Source organism: Lactuca virosa, chromosome 8 (genome assembly GCF_052849685.1).
Source record: "Lactuca virosa cultivar CGN04683 chromosome 8, Lactuca_virosa_CGN04683_v6, whole genome shotgun sequence".
In the NCBI taxonomy this organism is placed as follows: Eukaryota; Viridiplantae; Streptophyta; class Magnoliopsida; order Asterales; family Asteraceae; genus Lactuca; species Lactuca virosa.
This window is the reverse complement of record NC_136433.1, coordinates 56,127,115-56,143,732: the sequence shown is the minus strand read 5'-3', so window position 1 is coordinate 56,143,732 and position 16,618 is coordinate 56,127,115. Positions and strand designations below refer to the sequence as shown.

Sequence of the window (16,618 nt, the reverse complement as noted above, 5' to 3'; positions counted from 1 at the left end):
GTAGTACGCCCACGCCCCATTTGGCAATTAAAGATTATTTCTGTCTTGAGATCAGCTCTTGAAATTCTATCAACCTATAAAGATCATAAAACACAAATCATATATAAAGTATAATCTAGGTTAAATATTTTCATTTTGTAAAATGAAAATAGCACTCACCAACGTATCAAAATCATGTTCCTTGGGTGATTTTCATCTGTTACTGGATTGCGTTCGTAGTCAACAAGGAATTTTCTTGTTTGGAGTTCTAAATAGACCTACAATAGTGAAAGGAATTATGAAATAGATATTCAAAATGAACATTTAATTTCATAGTATGGTGAACCTGTAGTGATGTTTTGACAGAGTTGGTGTGACTGGCTCCCATTAATCCACCATTTGATTTGACCATCTGGTAGTTCATCAGTTACTAGGATCTTATTTCCATATCTGTAATCGAGATGGGTATTGAGATGATAAGAAAAATGGGTATCAAACACAGAAACATGTTAAAAAGAATACCTTGCAGCTTCTAGCAATATGTCTTCCTTCAACCGGTCTTCCATTTGCTCCACCCTAGCCCTATTGATACCCTATTCATAACATCAAAGTTTAGATATAGAATGGGATAAATCAGCATGTTTATCAACAAAAAAATATAGCAAAATACTGTAAATCTGAAGTGGAAGTTGGGATTTGAGCAGAAAAAATAAGCACACACCGTGTATTCAAGATTGGAGAAGGGTCTCTCGACCTCGCGCAAAACAAATGGTCGTCCATTGATATAAACCACCTGTTCCAAGAAAGAGTTTTTCCACTGTTATTCAGGGCATCGAAACCTAAATCTATTGCCATAAACAAGTGGAAGCATGAAAAAATCATTTACCAATTCTAAAAAGTTATTGTTATAAAGAAAGGGAATAAGTTATTGCCAATCATCTGGACAATCCATCAGTAAAGAAGAGAGATTTAGGGTTGTAGTGGTTGACTGCGAGAAGGATTTAGGGTTTCCTTCGGTTACCCCTGCACATCTTCGTAAATCTTCATATGTTGGAGGATAGAGATGAGAGAACACCTGGTGGAGAAGGAGAGACGAGAAGGTGGAGGTGTCGATTAGGGGTTGTTCAACTGGTAGCTTCGATTGACGATTGCTGAGTCGTAGTTGTTGATCGGCGCTACAATCGAAAGGAGTTACAGTCGTCGAACCATTTAGTGTGAGGATCGATTTGGAAGAAATCTCAAACCCTTAACCTTAAACATGATGTGAAGCGATTGATCCATAATCTTATTCGTCTCCATCAATTCCTTGGGCTCACATAATTGGACGATGGTGGTAAATGAAGCGTTCTTCGAGAAGGAAGGTGCATCGCCGCAATCTGAGGCTAGAAGAGGCAACGAGGATTGGAGGCGATGGATTTGGGTGAGGGCCTGAGGGGTGGAGACGAGGGAGAAGAAGGCGGGGGTTTAAAAAATTTGGGGATTTCATTTTCCTAAGGAGACGCGCGTTTCTTAAAAAAAATATAAAACGACATTCACAGAGGACGCACATTTTAGATAAAGTGCCCTCCGTGTTTTTTTTTTTTTTACATGAGACACTAATTTAAGGGCACGCAATAATGCGTGACCTAAATCCTTAAATTTTTTGAAGAGATGACACTTTTTTAATGTCACTCTCTTTTGCGTAACATAAATCAATGAGTGTTGTGGTTTGCGGGTCGTAAAAGGGTCTTTTTCTTGTAGTGATCTAAGATTCGCCAAAGATTGGTTGCTTATAGACATTTGGAAGTATAGTAATGGATGGACCATATTGACATTATTATGAATAGATAAGATTCATTGTCATATGGCAAATATGGAAATTTATCCATAATGGGAGTTGGATATTAAGAATCTGTGTAAGTTAGAAACTTTGATGCAAGAAGGATGTTCAAAGGAATGTACTTCGAATGAGAGACTTCGTATCTGTGGAATTGTCTTGTAACAATCTCCAGTAGAGTACTTTGTAATATCATTATCCAAGTCTCTGTGACTTTGGTGCATTGACATTACAAAAGGATCATTGCATGACAGTTTAGAATCTAACACATTCTAGCAGTGGCAAGAATTTTGATAAGGATTTGGAATTGTGAAATGAGTATCATTGGAAATGTTTACAATTGATTTATTTCACAAAGTAAGGATCATAGATAAACATAGTGTGCATGCTTGGAGCATGGGATGACTATTGTTTTAATTCAAGTATTAAGTTGATTAATCGAAACATTATACAATGAATAATATGTAATCAATATGGTGATTAAATAAGTGTTTTGTTTATATTCAAAAGCTTTGAAACCATATTGGATTCGATTATTCTTGTGTTTCACTTTGCATGTTTTACTTCCTGAATAACTAGGTTATTCAAACATCCACAGTCAATCATACTTTGGAAGTAATTAATGAGGTAAGACTGTCATGGATCCGACTGTAGATTGTCTAAGTGTTTAGACATAGCACAAGTGTGCTGCAGTGTTCATGAGTACTCCTGTAATAAGATTGTGAGACGATAATATCTTATATTCTTGAAACTAAGACATGTGAGTTGTAGTTGATGTGTAAACGCACCAGTAACTTGGTATTATTAACCATATTGTTGTGTGTGATTTGATGAGTAAATAGAGCAAGCATATGAGTCGAAGTTTATTCGTTCCTTTTACCCAATGAGGGATAAAAGCGATATTTGTGGGCCCCTCGATGATTTAGTGATGATACCCTAAGTGCTTGTCCAAGCCTAGACTAATTTGATTTGTTCAATTAGTCAGTCGTCATAAATCGGAAATCGGGAAACAACACATGAAAAGAGAGAATGATTATAATCCATGTCTCAGTTCATACGATATCTTGTATAATGGGGGATTATTTGATCCCTTATCTAATGGACGCGTCAGAGTTCGACAACGGCTTTTGAGAGCTACGATTGCTAGTCGGTTTTTGAAGTCGTACCTGCAGTTGTAGTTATTAGACTTATCCAAGTGGGAGACTGTTGGATTAGGTGTCTAAGCTCATAACTATAATTGGTATGTACTTGACCCGATAGTAGCATGGTCCATTTTGGGTTGCATTCACCGGAGCAATTTGATATGAAGGATATTTGAGAAAGTGGTTATTTGTGATGTATTAATATATTATAAGAATAATATATTAATTGAGAAATCATATTATTTAATTAGTATTGATGAAGAATTAATTTCGAATTAATTTAGTGATCAAAAGAGACTAATTAAATTAACAGGGGCTGATTACGTAAATCAATGATACATATAGTCTGGGCTAATGATCAATGATTGACTAGTAATGGACTAAGTTTATATGGAGTCCATGAAAATGATATAGGATCAAAATCCTATGTGAGTGGATTAGGGTTTACAAGTGACTCTTGGAATCCTATACTATATATGTAACCCCTTAGATCCAAAATCGGATCAGTTCTTTAAGAAATTTCATATGAGGAATCTCGATGTAACCCTAATTGATATGACATATATGTTGATGGTTGCTGAAGCAGAAACGCTTAAGAACACAACTAAAGCCAAAATGATTATAGGGTCTAATCCCAAGGTTTCCATGGACATTGACAATGGTGACATTGTCGATCAATAAAAGATTTCTATTCCCAATCGAAAGCGATCAGCCAAGTTCAAACTGTTTGATCGTATGGTAAGGAGAAAGGCTCATTCTTAGATCACCCAATGAGTCCATTTGTTTCTACTGCTAATTGAAGGGACATCAGAAGCAAAGCTGCCCAAACTACCTAAAAGATCTTGAAGATGGTAAGGTCAATTTGTATGACTCTACTTCAGGTACATCCATTATTTAACTCAATAATTCCTATTCATAGACTCTTAATACATGATTTGATGATCACATTTTGATGGTATCGCAGGATCTAAAAGAAAGAAGGAAGCTTAGTCCAAGTGAGCTAAATCTGATCGTGAGAGATGGACTCTTGTTGTATGGTTCGATGGTAAGAAGTTTGAGCTACTAATAGGGAGTTAGGATAATTTAATAGATTGCTATTACTCTTCTGAGATGTTTAGAAATATAGTTTTTCATTTCATGCATTGTAAGGACAAGTTCCAAATTTTCATTTATTTCAATAAAAGCGGAATTTTGGTTTACATAGTTGCCTTATCTTATTTCCTTGCAATGACATTTAATGAAAGTGTTCGTTATGTTTCTAATAATAGCAATATTAATTGTGGATTTGATTCCTATGGTATCACTTATGGTATTTTCATAATTGAGTCGGTGAAAAGAAATCTCATCACCAACTAGACAGATACATGGTGTTGTACAAGTTGAATTGTATAATATATGAGAAACTTGTTCATTGGAAAACTATGACTTACATTTTTTCACATGCTTATGTGAGGCAGGTGAAGGGCTAATGGATATAGTATATGTTGATATGGACTCTTCAGATCCACCACAAGGGACGATAACTTTGTTCGTCATGATTTATTGATGTTTCAGTGAATATGATTGTGTTTATAAGACTAAATAGAATTCTGATAGTTTGAAAAGATTCAAAGAGTAGCAAAACGAATAGAAGAATCAATTAAGCAGAATGATAAAAGATTCTACAATCTGAAAAAGAAAGGAGAGTGCTTTAGTATCATGTTTTATGATCATCTTAGTAATTGTGGAATTGTATCACAATTAATCCTCCAAGAACATAATAGTGTAATTGTATGACTAAGAAGAGGAATCGAACATTGTTGGAAATATTTCAATGATAAAACGAGTCATACTTTGTTCCAATCAAGCTTTAGAGTCATACTCTAGTAACTATGAATCGTATCTTGAAACTATTTTTCAATTAAGAATGATGGCAACACCTCGTATAATGTGGAGTAATAATGTTTTCCTTACTCTAGCACATTTAGAATTGGAGTTTTGATGATTTCATTGATTGAATAACAAAAGATAAACTGAGTCATATTCTATGAAGTGTTTTCTTGTCGGGAATCCACATGACCTTTTGAATTCTTGTTTTAGCTCGTCAATGAATGTTCCTTGTGAGAAAACTCACATGTTAAGAAGTCAGTAGAAGTCATGTTGATTTTGATCTTGCAAGAGTCAAACAACAATGATCCTTTTAGTTATCACTAGCACGCGACCTGAAGTTGATAAAATTTTGTGTTTTAATTGACATATTCATATCTCTATGCACTTCCAGTTGAGCTGACAACGCTTATGAGTTCTATGTTCTTCATTTAACTACAAAAGCAAAGCACGTTGGTCAGTGAAAGTACACTGATCAATATGGGTGAGCTGCTAACAATATGGAAGCACTGGTGGGCGTTGAGCTGCCACATGGCAAGAAATTAAAAATAGCAAAGTTCAATCCAAGAAGGAATACTAAATTTGAATTTTGTTTATCCTAAACCTTGTCTTATAACTGAAGGTTAGAAATGAAAGATACACATGGATAGTAACGTATGCACCTTTGAATCTAAGTGGAAAAGGTTTCACCCTAATTCATGAAAATGGTTATGAGGAAACACTTTTGCTAGTAGATTTTAAGTATTTGATAAAGATCAATATGGATATTGGTTGTGTTAATTGCATTCTCAAATTCGCAATATGATTACGACATCCATTTTCATATTTTGAATTGTGATGAATGGAAAGGAATTAGGAAAGCTTTCAGGCGATATTTTTATCACGTATTGAAAGGACCATCGAGTGGCATAGTATGCATCATCAGAACATGTCATGACTGATGTTATCTAATTCAAGTGGTTAATTGATACTCGAAACATTATATACAATGAATAAATTCGTAATTGTTCTGGTGATTTAATAATAGTGATTTTTTATAATCAATAGGTATAGTACCATAGTCAATTAATTTATTATTGTGTTTCACTTTGCATGTTTTACTTCACCGAGTAATTTAAATATAATTCAAAATTCCACAGTCGCTCATACTTTTGGAAGTAAGTAGTGATTTAAGACTGTCATGAATCGAGTTGTAGATTGTCCATAAGGATTGGACATTGTATACAGATTACTACAATGTTCATGAGTACTTGGAAATAAGGATTTAAGTAGATAAACCCACACTTAGAGATTACTTCGTGGATTTTAATCACAAGTAATTCTAAGACGATAATATTTTCTATTCTTAAAACAAAGACATATAGTTCCTAGTTTACAGATCAGTTGTGCATTGGTTTGCTCAAACGCATCTCGTAACTGGATTTTATAAAGGGTTATTCCATGTGTGATTTGACATGAAAATTGTATAACTATATAGTCAAAGTAATTTGTTCCTTTTCCTTAATAGGAAAATCGATATATGTGGGCCCTTCGATGATTTGAGTTGATCTATGAAAACCCGACGCTTGGTCCGGACTAAATTGACGTGTCCAACTTTATAGTCTAAATTGATCACAAATCAGGAAATCGAGAAACAAATAAATGAACATGAGGTTGATCATTTAATCCATGACTCAGTTCATACGATATCTTGTAGAATGAAGGAATAACTGATCAATATCTTAGGGCCAACGTTTGATTTGAATCAGAGTTCGGTAGTGGCTTTGGAAAGCACTCTTTGCTGTTTAGTTCAAGGTCTATACTTGCAATTATAGTTATAGACTTATCGTGGGAGACTGTTAGATTAAGGTGTCTAAGCATGCAACTAAATTTGTATATTCTTGTAATTAGAAGCAAAGTCCTTTTTGGGTTGCCCTCATAACAAGAACCTGATTAAAATGACATTTATAGAGAGGGAATGATTTATTAGATTATTATATGATTAATAAATTAATTGGAAATTATGAGTAAATGATTTGTTAATATATTATATGATTAATATATTAATTGGAAATAGATAGTTGATTTGTTAATTTATTATGTGATTAATAAATTAATATGAGATCAATTGTTAACGCTATTGATTTGTTAATATATGTGATTAATAAATTAATAAAAAATCAATTAGAATTAATTAATTATTAATCAGAATTAATCTGGAATTAATTTGGGATTATTTGGAATTAATTAAAGGTGAAAGGGGTGAATTGTAATTGTTCAGTAGTTGAATAAAAGCGACAATTCTAGAACCATCCTAAGGTGGACGTTTTGGAGCCCGTCTAGGGTTTCCAGAAGCCTCCTGGATGCTGATAATGAAAGGATTTGAATTGGGATTAAATCTTAATTATTCAAATCTTGTTTTGTCCCTAAGTTACCTATACTAAAAATAGGACCCAATGGGCATCAATTTTCATGAATACTCTTTCTTAAAAGCTTATGAATGAAAATTATACTTCCCCTCCTCTCTCCTCAAGTGTCTTCTAGTTATAGGGTTTGGGTATGAGCCATTAGAGGCATCATCATTTTAATGATAGGTTTCCAAGCTCTTCAAAGGAAGGATTGAAGTAACTTGTTTGCTATAACAAGTTTTAGGTATGTATCTTTAGTTTGTGATTTTCAAAATTACTAGGAAGCATAGTAAGTTATTGTTATTCAAAGTATGTTGCCTTAATGTGAAGACATATATCCTTTTAGGTTACATGTTCCCTTCTTATTTGTTAAGTTTTTTTTCTGCATTGTGCATATTGTTGTCACCTAATAAACTTATCGTTGGTATCATAGCATCTGGGTTCATGGCAAAACTGTAGGTGGTCAGTGGTGTCAAGAAACTTAACCATCACAATTACAACACCTGGGCTATTTCCATATCGTTCTACATGCAATGTCAAGATCTATGGGAAGTTGTGAAAGGATCAAAGATGATACAACCCGAGGCTGAAGACAACAACAACGTTCTACGTAAGCGGAAGATCAAGGCAGACAAAGCTTTATTTCTGTTGAAGACAAATAGAGAAGAAGAAGTACTAGAGTACATAAAGGACGCTGCAATACCTAACGAAGCCTAGGAAACTTTGCTTACTTTGTTTTCTAAGAAGAACGACACAAAACTCCAAATGTTTGAGAATGATATTATATATGTGTCACAAAAGGACTTATCTATTTCTCAATATTTTCATAAGGTGAAAACTACGTGCATAGAAATTGGAGAAATTGATCCTTTGGCTCCAATCGGCGAATATCGGATGAAACGAATCATCATCCATGGCTTACAGATCGAATTCAGGAGTTTTTTTTGGAAACGATCCAAAGGTGGCCAACTCAACAAGCCTTATTGGAGTTTGAAAATTTGTTGACTGCTCAAGAAAACCTAGCCAAACAGTTAGCGGGAGGTGTTGAGAAAACCACATAAGAAGCCCTTTATGTTGATAGAGGTAGAAACAAGTATAAGGGTGACACAAGTAAAATCCAATGAAGATAAGAACAAAGGGTCTGACTTTGAAACAAATAATCATGATCCTGATAAAAGAGATAATCATAAGGGTCGCTATCACAATAATTGTTCTTCATTCAAGTGCTATAATTGTGGCGGAAAGACATATATTCAGAAACTATTGTGTAAGATCAAGTTAAGAAGGAAATGCAGCAACTATCCAAGAAGAAGATGTCTTGGATGCAGAAGCCCTAACAACCTAAGTAGATGAAGTCACGGCGTATACAATAACTACTAAAGTCCATAGAAATAAGATGAATGAGTGGATCATTGACTCAAGATGTTTTAATCACATGACAGGTGAAAAGAAAATATTACAAGACCCGATCAAATACAAAGGAAGTAGAGTGGTTGTCATTGCTGATAACTCCAACCTTCCTATAGCTTATATTGGCGACGTGGTTTTCTCACTTGAAGACAAAAAGAAGGAACTAAAGTTATCTGGAGTGTATCACGTACTGAGAATGAAAAAGAATATTTTATATGTTGCACAATTCGCCTCCGTAGGGCAGTATGTTGTTTTTGGACCCAATGATGTTAAGGTGTACGACAAGTTTGAAACTCCACATGTGTTAAAAGGGCATAGATCCTAATGTATTTATGTTATGTTAGCTAGAACAGCCTATGTAGAAAATACAAAGAAAAATCAAACATCAGACCTTGGCATATGCGAACGAATCACATGAGTTACGACAAACTAGACATGATGATGAAGAAGAAGTTGGTTGTTGGACTACCACAGTTAGAAGTGAACAAAGAAATTATATATGGCTGGTGTCAATATGGAAAAGCTCATCAGCAACTTTTTAAGAAGTCTAGTTTTCAAGAAAAACATCGGCGTGGGACACATACATTCAGATGTCTTTGCACCAGTAAAACAGCCATCCAACAAAGGTCTGAAGTACATGTTAACATTAATCGATGATTATTCCAAATATCGTTGGGTACTTTATGAAAGAAAAGTTGGAGGTGTTCTAGAAGTTCAAAGATTTCAAGAGTAAGGCAGAAAGAGACTTGAAGCATAGCATTACGTTTTTACGATCAGATAATAGTAGCGAATACCTTGCATCCGATTTTAGTGATTACTTGAAGGAGCATAAACTCAAGCGATAATTAACTTCTTCGAATACCACCCAACAAAATAGGGTTTTTGAAAGGAAAAATAGACACCGGGTTGAAGTATGTTGAAGAATGACGGATGATAAAAACATACCAGACGATTTTGGGTCGAAGCCATGAAAATTGTCGCGTATGTCATCAACCAGATTTCTTAGCAAGGATTACAATATGTGTCACCTAATGAAAGATTGTGGAACATTAAGCCTAATGTAAGTTACTTCTGTATGTTTGGATGTGTGTGTTATGTGGTTATTCCTAACCACCTACGTAACAAAATGGAAAAGAAAGTGATATGTTGCATCTTCATAGTGTATGACAAGGAAAGAAAGGGATGGCGCTACTGTAAACCAGGAACCAGAAGAAGTTATATGTCTCAAAATGTTGTTTTTTGATGAACGATCATCATGGTGGTCAGCCAACAATGAAAATCTTTCAGATACCGATTTACTCAAGGGAGAACTTGATTCATCTAATGTTAATTTAACATGAGTTGATATTCTGACAGTGATTGTAGAATACGAGCCATCAACAACAAGCAACAACCATGGAAAAACGGAATCTTTCATCCCATAAGTGCAGATGAACAAACATCAGAAAGATTGCGAAGGTTCACGCGTTTAAAAAGGCTTAATCCAATGTATGCAAATGAAACAATTGTTGAAGATGATATTGTTGAGCCTGCAACATATGAGCAAGCATGTGTCATGGAAAGATGGATCTCAAATCCGTTTCAAGAATACGATACACTCATGAAAAACAAACTTGGGAACTAACCCTAGAACCTAGTAACATGAATACTATTTCATGTAAGTGGATGTATAAAGTCAAACGAAGGATTGATTGATCGGTAGAAAAACTCAAAGCAAGACTAGTAGCATGGGGTTTCTCATAGGAATATGGGCTGGATTATGAAGATAACTTTAGTCAAGTAGATAAGCTAACCACTATGCGAGTTATATTGGCTTTGACATCAAGCAAGAAGTGGGATCTATGGAAAATGGATGTGAGCAAGGCATTCCTCTATGGAGATTTGGATCGAGTCATATACATGGATCATCCATTAGGATGTGTAAGTGGTGTTGCCTCGACATGTCGTGGTCACCACCAAATTCCATATTTTTGAGGGTTTAACATAATACAATCTTAAAGGAAGTAAACCAGGAACGGGTGTCACACCACAACATATTCATCTCATTAGCTCATTTAATGACTAAGCGTCCCGGTTAACAATGAAACCTATAAAATGTTTGTTATATGGAGAAAATAGTCAAATCATAACGTTTACCGATAATTCAATTTTTTTCGTAAACAAATTTAGTTTGAGACTTATTCGTAAATTAGGCTAAATAATGGGACTTTAATGTGACTATGTCAACAATGAAATCGGTAAACATGGAAAAAAACGGCAAAATCGTCACGTTTCCCGTTAATTCATGTTTTTTTATAAATAAATTTTAGTTTAGGACTTATTCATAAATTAGGGTAAATAATAGAGTTTAATGGCGATTTCCCTATATATATATATATATATATATATATATATATATATATATATATATATATATATATATATATATATATATATATATATATATATATATATATATATATTGGTAAATGTTAAAAAAACATATTAATTTCCAATGGTCAAAACAGCAAGGACTAGAAAATGGGGGAGCAACGGTCGATCTTTTGAACAGAAATAGTATGCCGTTGGCATACTGCCACTCACAGGAAAAAAAAAACAATTAGAGGCAGTGTTTGCCGTTTGCAATACATGCCACGTTGGAATACCGACGGCAAAACAACCACCACACCCCACAGTCTAAGAGGCTCCATTCATCCGGTATTTATAGAAAGACGACTACCGATGAAAAGTATCCAAAAATACCACATCAATGGTAACTTTTCTTAAAATCCATTATTGTTACCGGTGTTTCATGGTAAACTAATTTTCCAAAATTTTGTAACTTGTCTTTGTAGGTGATGATTAAAATTTGTATTTTTGGGAATTTGAGAATGTCAAATGGCATCTTAAAAATTCCATGGTTAAAAATTAGGTTTGGTCATTTAAATATTTGAAGGACATAGTTTTCTTCTTCCTCGACAATGCAACATTTGAGAAGAACTTCTAAAGTTTTGGTAAATTTAAATGGTGAAGATTATTCATCACCTTTATAATAATCGACAACATTGAAGAGGCTATGCTATGTATGTTAGGTCACTTGACCCCACCTATTTTATTTATTAATTATTATTATTATTATTATTATTATTATTATTATATAGAAATAGAAATTATAGTTATGCTACCCATCTATTTTTTTTATAATAGATTATATAAAAATATAAATTATGGCTATGCTATGTAGAGCTGTCAATGAGTCAATCTGGGTTAGGTTCGGATTCAATTCATTTAGTAATTGAGTTGAAGATTTCAACCCAATCCAACATGTTTATTTAAATGGATTGATATTTCCAACCTAACCCAACATTTTATATAAATGGGTTGTCATTGGTTTGACCTGTTTGTATATTTCTCAACCCAATCTATTAAATAAATAGGTTAAACCTGAGTTAACTCATTTAAAAAAAATTAACTAAATATTACACCATTTAAATTAGTTCCAAACTTAAATAAAATTTCAAAGTATGACAAAAACACAATTCTAATTCACAAACACAAATAAATGTTCAAATAACATTAAAAATATTTAATTTTGACGTGATTTGGAGAGTGGCTAGTATTATCGGCACCAAGAAAAAAATTAGAAAATACGATTGAATTTTTTTTTTAAAACACGAATAATGACACAACATTATAATTTATAAACTCATACTTAGATACATTATAACATTTAAATAATTATTAAACTAAATATATATTAAAGTTAAATGAGTTGGTTGGTTGAAAACGGATTGATAATTTTTACTCAACCCAATCCATTAATTAAATGGGTTAGACGGGTTCACTCATTTAACTTAAATGAGTTGAAAATCTCAACCCAACCTGTTAATATTGGGTTGGGTGGATAGGTTGGATCAATTTTTGCCTACTCTATGTATGTTAAAGGTGGTCCCCATCTATTTTTTTTATAATAGATTCTATAGAAATAGAAATTATGAGCCCATCTTAAATATTTTAAATAAACAACCTTAATGTTTTCGGAGGGGGGGGGGGGGTTATATTTCACCATTGTTGTGTTAGAGATAATTTTATAGAAGGAACTTTTTTAGGGTTTAAAATAGGGATGAGCATTTGAACTGGGGAACCGGAACCAGATAGAACCGATCGGGCCGGGACCTGGATGATATTCTTGTGGATTTTTGGAACCGGGAACTGGTAGAACCGGCAAAAACCGGAACGTATATTGCTATTTCTCGAGGACCGGTTCCAACATTGAAGACACGGCAAGAACCGGTAGAACCATCGGTCCGGTTCGGTTCTTAATTTCAGCTGACTTCGGTTTCCGGGCCGGGTCCAGTTCTTCTGGCCGGTTCCTTTGCTCATCCCTAGTTTAAAAAGTTCTGAAAGCTTAAACATACAAGATAATGAAGACGATTATTTAAGTAGTGTTTGATTTTGAATTGGTTCGGATCTTGACCTTATTAGCGGCAATTTTCTATATAATTAAAATGTAGTATGATGCATTTAGTGTAAATAATAAGTTTCTCTCTTTTAAAAAAAAAGTCAAAAGACTCAAAACCACTTATTTTGGCACCGGATAAATGGACTTCTCAAGATATCACATTAGAGAAATCAAGGGAAAGAGATTTGTACGTGACGTGCATTAATCCAACTTAACACTATAGATGTTAAAAATAGCCAATCTTACAGGTGGCTGATGATAGTAATTCCGGAAGCCAACAACCTTTTGTAATCCTTTCTTTTGATTCAATCATTTACAAAATCGTCGATCAGTTCTTGTAATTCTACCTTAATTTCTGATCCACTTTTTTTTTTATGGTTGTGAATGATGTGTGGATCCAATTCAGCTCAGGCTAATTATACACGCACTGAAATTAATCGAAGTGTCGTATTAAGGCCGATGAAACCAATGATGCTAAGGTACTCAGATTCACTAAATTAAATGTAAACTTACGTACTCCAATAAACTTTGAAACAAATAAAAACAAACGTGGGTTAAATTAAGTAAAGGGGGTGTGGGTCCCTCTCCCTCGAGAGTGTGCATCAGTCACTGCCAAGCCCTGATAGACAGTCCCACGAAGAATAACCATCAGCCTCGAAATCAGAACTATGATAACCGCTTGTATTTTCTTTCTGCCAAACAAAACAATTCATGTTATTAATAAATCTCAACTTTATTCAAAAAATACGCTTTCAGAATCACAAGATATTATAAAAATTATATCAAGACATTACAGCATGTTCGAGGAAGAATGAATACATTTGGATTTGAACATGCTTTTAACTAGTCTCAATCTGGCTTAAATTATTTGGTCAAATTGTGTCATATAACAACATGCCTTATCCTTTTTACCAATATAGGCAATGTACGTTACTTTCAACCCATGATACCAAGAAGAAATATGCAAATTTAGGCGATCAAACATATGCATGCAGTAGTAAAATTATACTAAAAAAACACCTATTGAGAACACTGGCATACTAAGGTTCATCTAAATTCTAAATAGCATTAAGAATTAAATAACCTGCAATATTCAAGTCATAATCACATCTGTTAACATTCAAGATCTAGTTGAGAATAGGACATAATTGGTTCGTCTTTATGCATATGAGGATTGTAAACATTTATTCTTCCCCTTGAGAACCAGTGTGACATTTGTTTTGGTACTCAAAATAAATAGGAAAATAACAATTATACCTTTTCTAGATGTCCTGAATAAATCAAATGATCCGGCAGTAGTTGATATTTCTCAGGTCCAGCAAATGGAGTATTTTTGAAGTAACCTAAACCCATAATCTTTGTCACCATCTCTCTCACATCAGCATCTGTAAAACAAACATTTTATCCTCAGTTCATGTAAGCATACCAATAAATTGAATTAAGTTGAATATCGACTATGGTATCATACAAGTAAACTCAGCTATTCGGATCAATCTTCTTCTCAGACTTGCAAATCCAATTATTGGCGTGCTCAATGCATCTCTGCAACGCATCTTGATGCGAAGTAAGACTAGAATCCACGGGTCTGGAAATCATTAGAGAGCTCAGCCTTGCGATCGCATCCAAATGCCGTTCTTCCAGTGCAACACCCCAACAAAGTTCAAAACGTTGAATACTATCATGTGCCAAACACCAGAATCTTTCCTCCAGCCTCGAATCCACATCAACTTGTTTCGCATCAAAAATACTTCCAAAGTAAATCAAACTCAGCAGATCATCAACAGGTAAAGCCGCATGTTGCTCTTCATCTCCATCTAGGGTTTGTGATTTATTACAGTTTTCAACGTTATCATTGTGACGACGTTGGAGCGCGAGAGTGGTTTCTTCATCGACAGCCACGGATAAGGGCTGTCGGGACTTTTCTAGTTCGTCAACCACGGCGATGATTATTGGCTTTGATTTGAGGAGTTTTTCCTGATCCTTGTTCTTGATAATGGATTTTCCTTGAACGATGGAGTCTTCGAGCTGCGTGATTCGTTTGAGCTTTTTTCTTAGGTTGCGGATACGCTTGTTGATATGAGCGAGGACTGGTCCATCAGCGGCGTCAGAAGTAGCTTTGCCTGGCGCCATTTCTGGAATTCACAGTGGGGTTTACGGAGGTGTTATAAAGTTATCTGAGCCGCCGTCACCGGCGGTGTTGAAAGATATGTGGTAGGGTTTGCAGGGAGGACAAGATCGAAACGGCCACAAGTTAGGGTTTGAAAGAGTTTAGGAGAGGAATAGCTTCCGGTAACCCCAGCCTCAGGTATTTTTATCGCATTTCAAAATAAATTATTTAAAGGGTAAATTATTGAAATCCTCCCGCCTTAATTAAATACAAGAAGTGTTCTAAATTACCTACTATGAGTATTTATCATCAATGGTAAATGGTCGCCAAAGCATGTTATAACATCAGTTCTTTTTTTTTTTCTATTTTATAGTTTTTCTTTTGTTTTTTTTTTCGAATTTCTTTTTTTATTAAAACAAATATATTTTAAATAAAAGGTAATATCTAAATAAAATATAATGTTTAAAAAATAAAATACCATAGCTTTTAAATTACACATAACATCCAAAATAATAATAATAATAATAAACATTACAATACAAAAAAAAAACATATTTTATTTTTCCTAAACAACGCTATTCGTTATTGTTATCGTTACCGTCGAAGATATAATTCGTCAAGTCCTTTCAAAGTTGTCTATGTTTATTTGCATCCTGAATGTCAATGAATCTATGCAAATATTTTGTTGTTTCTGGTTGAAATTGAACGTGTCTGGGCTCCGTTGGGATATAGTGTGCAATATTTCGTCCTTTATCTTCTACTACCATGTTATGCATTATGCTACATGCATACATGATATATCGTAGAGTTTCTAAGTCCAATGGTTGTGCCGCACGTTCAACTATGTGCCACTTCGCCTTTAGCACTCCAAAAGCACGTTTTACATCCTTACGTGCTCCTTCTTGTTTTCTCTTGAATAATTTATCTCTTTCTTCAACTGGGTGTTGAAATGCCTTCAAGAATGTGGAATACGGAGGATATATTCCATCTGTAAGGTAATACAGAAATTTGTATTCGTTTCCATTCACTGTGAAAGGAGCATCCGGGGCCTTTCCATTCAAAAGATCGTCGAATATTGACGACTGATCAAGAACATTGACGTCGTTGTTGGAACCCGCAACCCCGAAAAATGCATGCAAAATCCATAAATCTTAGGAAGCAACAGCCTCTAAAACCAATGAAGGTGATCCATGATGACCACTTGCATACTGCCCTTTCCATGCTACTGGACATTTTTTCCATTTCCAGTGTGCACTTAATGCTTCCAATCATTCCGGGAAACCCATGTCTTTCTTCATGCGTTGCATAAAGCTCTTGTGTATCATGCAATAAAGGTTTCCGCAAATATACGTCTCCGAATGTTTCAACAACACCTTTTGACATTTTATACAAACTTTCCTGTGCAGTTATTTCAGACATTCCCATATAGTCGTCCATAGTGTCGGGTGACTCCCCCATATAGTTGTCCAT

At 34.5% G+C, this 16,618-nt stretch overlaps 2 protein-coding genes and 1 long non-coding RNA gene across 3 annotated transcripts in view; 1 reads left to right on the top strand and 2 right to left on the bottom strand.

Annotated features, from left to right (window-relative positions):
* Positions 1-14,369, top strand: part of LOC145128406 (uncharacterized) — a 46,145-nt gene extending 31,776 nt beyond the window's left edge. The window contains exon 8 of the long non-coding RNA XR_013716876.1: positions 14,355-14,369. This is a non-coding gene — a long non-coding RNA (uncharacterized LOC145128406). The remainder of the gene's footprint in view (positions 1-14,354) is intronic.
* Positions 14,370-14,517: 148 nt separating this feature from the next.
* LOC145130370 (uncharacterized) lies at positions 14,518-15,171 on the bottom strand. Its single transcript, XM_079065184.1, has one exon. The coding sequence runs from the start codon at positions 15,169-15,171 to the stop codon at positions 14,518-14,520; it is 654 nt and encodes a 217-aa protein (XP_078921310.1).
* Positions 15,172-15,774: 603 nt separating this feature from the next.
* LOC145130369 (uncharacterized) lies at positions 15,775-16,618 on the bottom strand. Its single transcript, XM_079065183.1, has 2 exons — positions 16,358-16,618; positions 15,775-16,230 (listed from the first exon to the last, which is right to left on the bottom strand). Exons 1-2 carry the CDS (start codon positions 16,616-16,618, stop codon positions 15,775-15,777), a joined length of 717 nt encoding a protein of 238 aa, XP_078921309.1.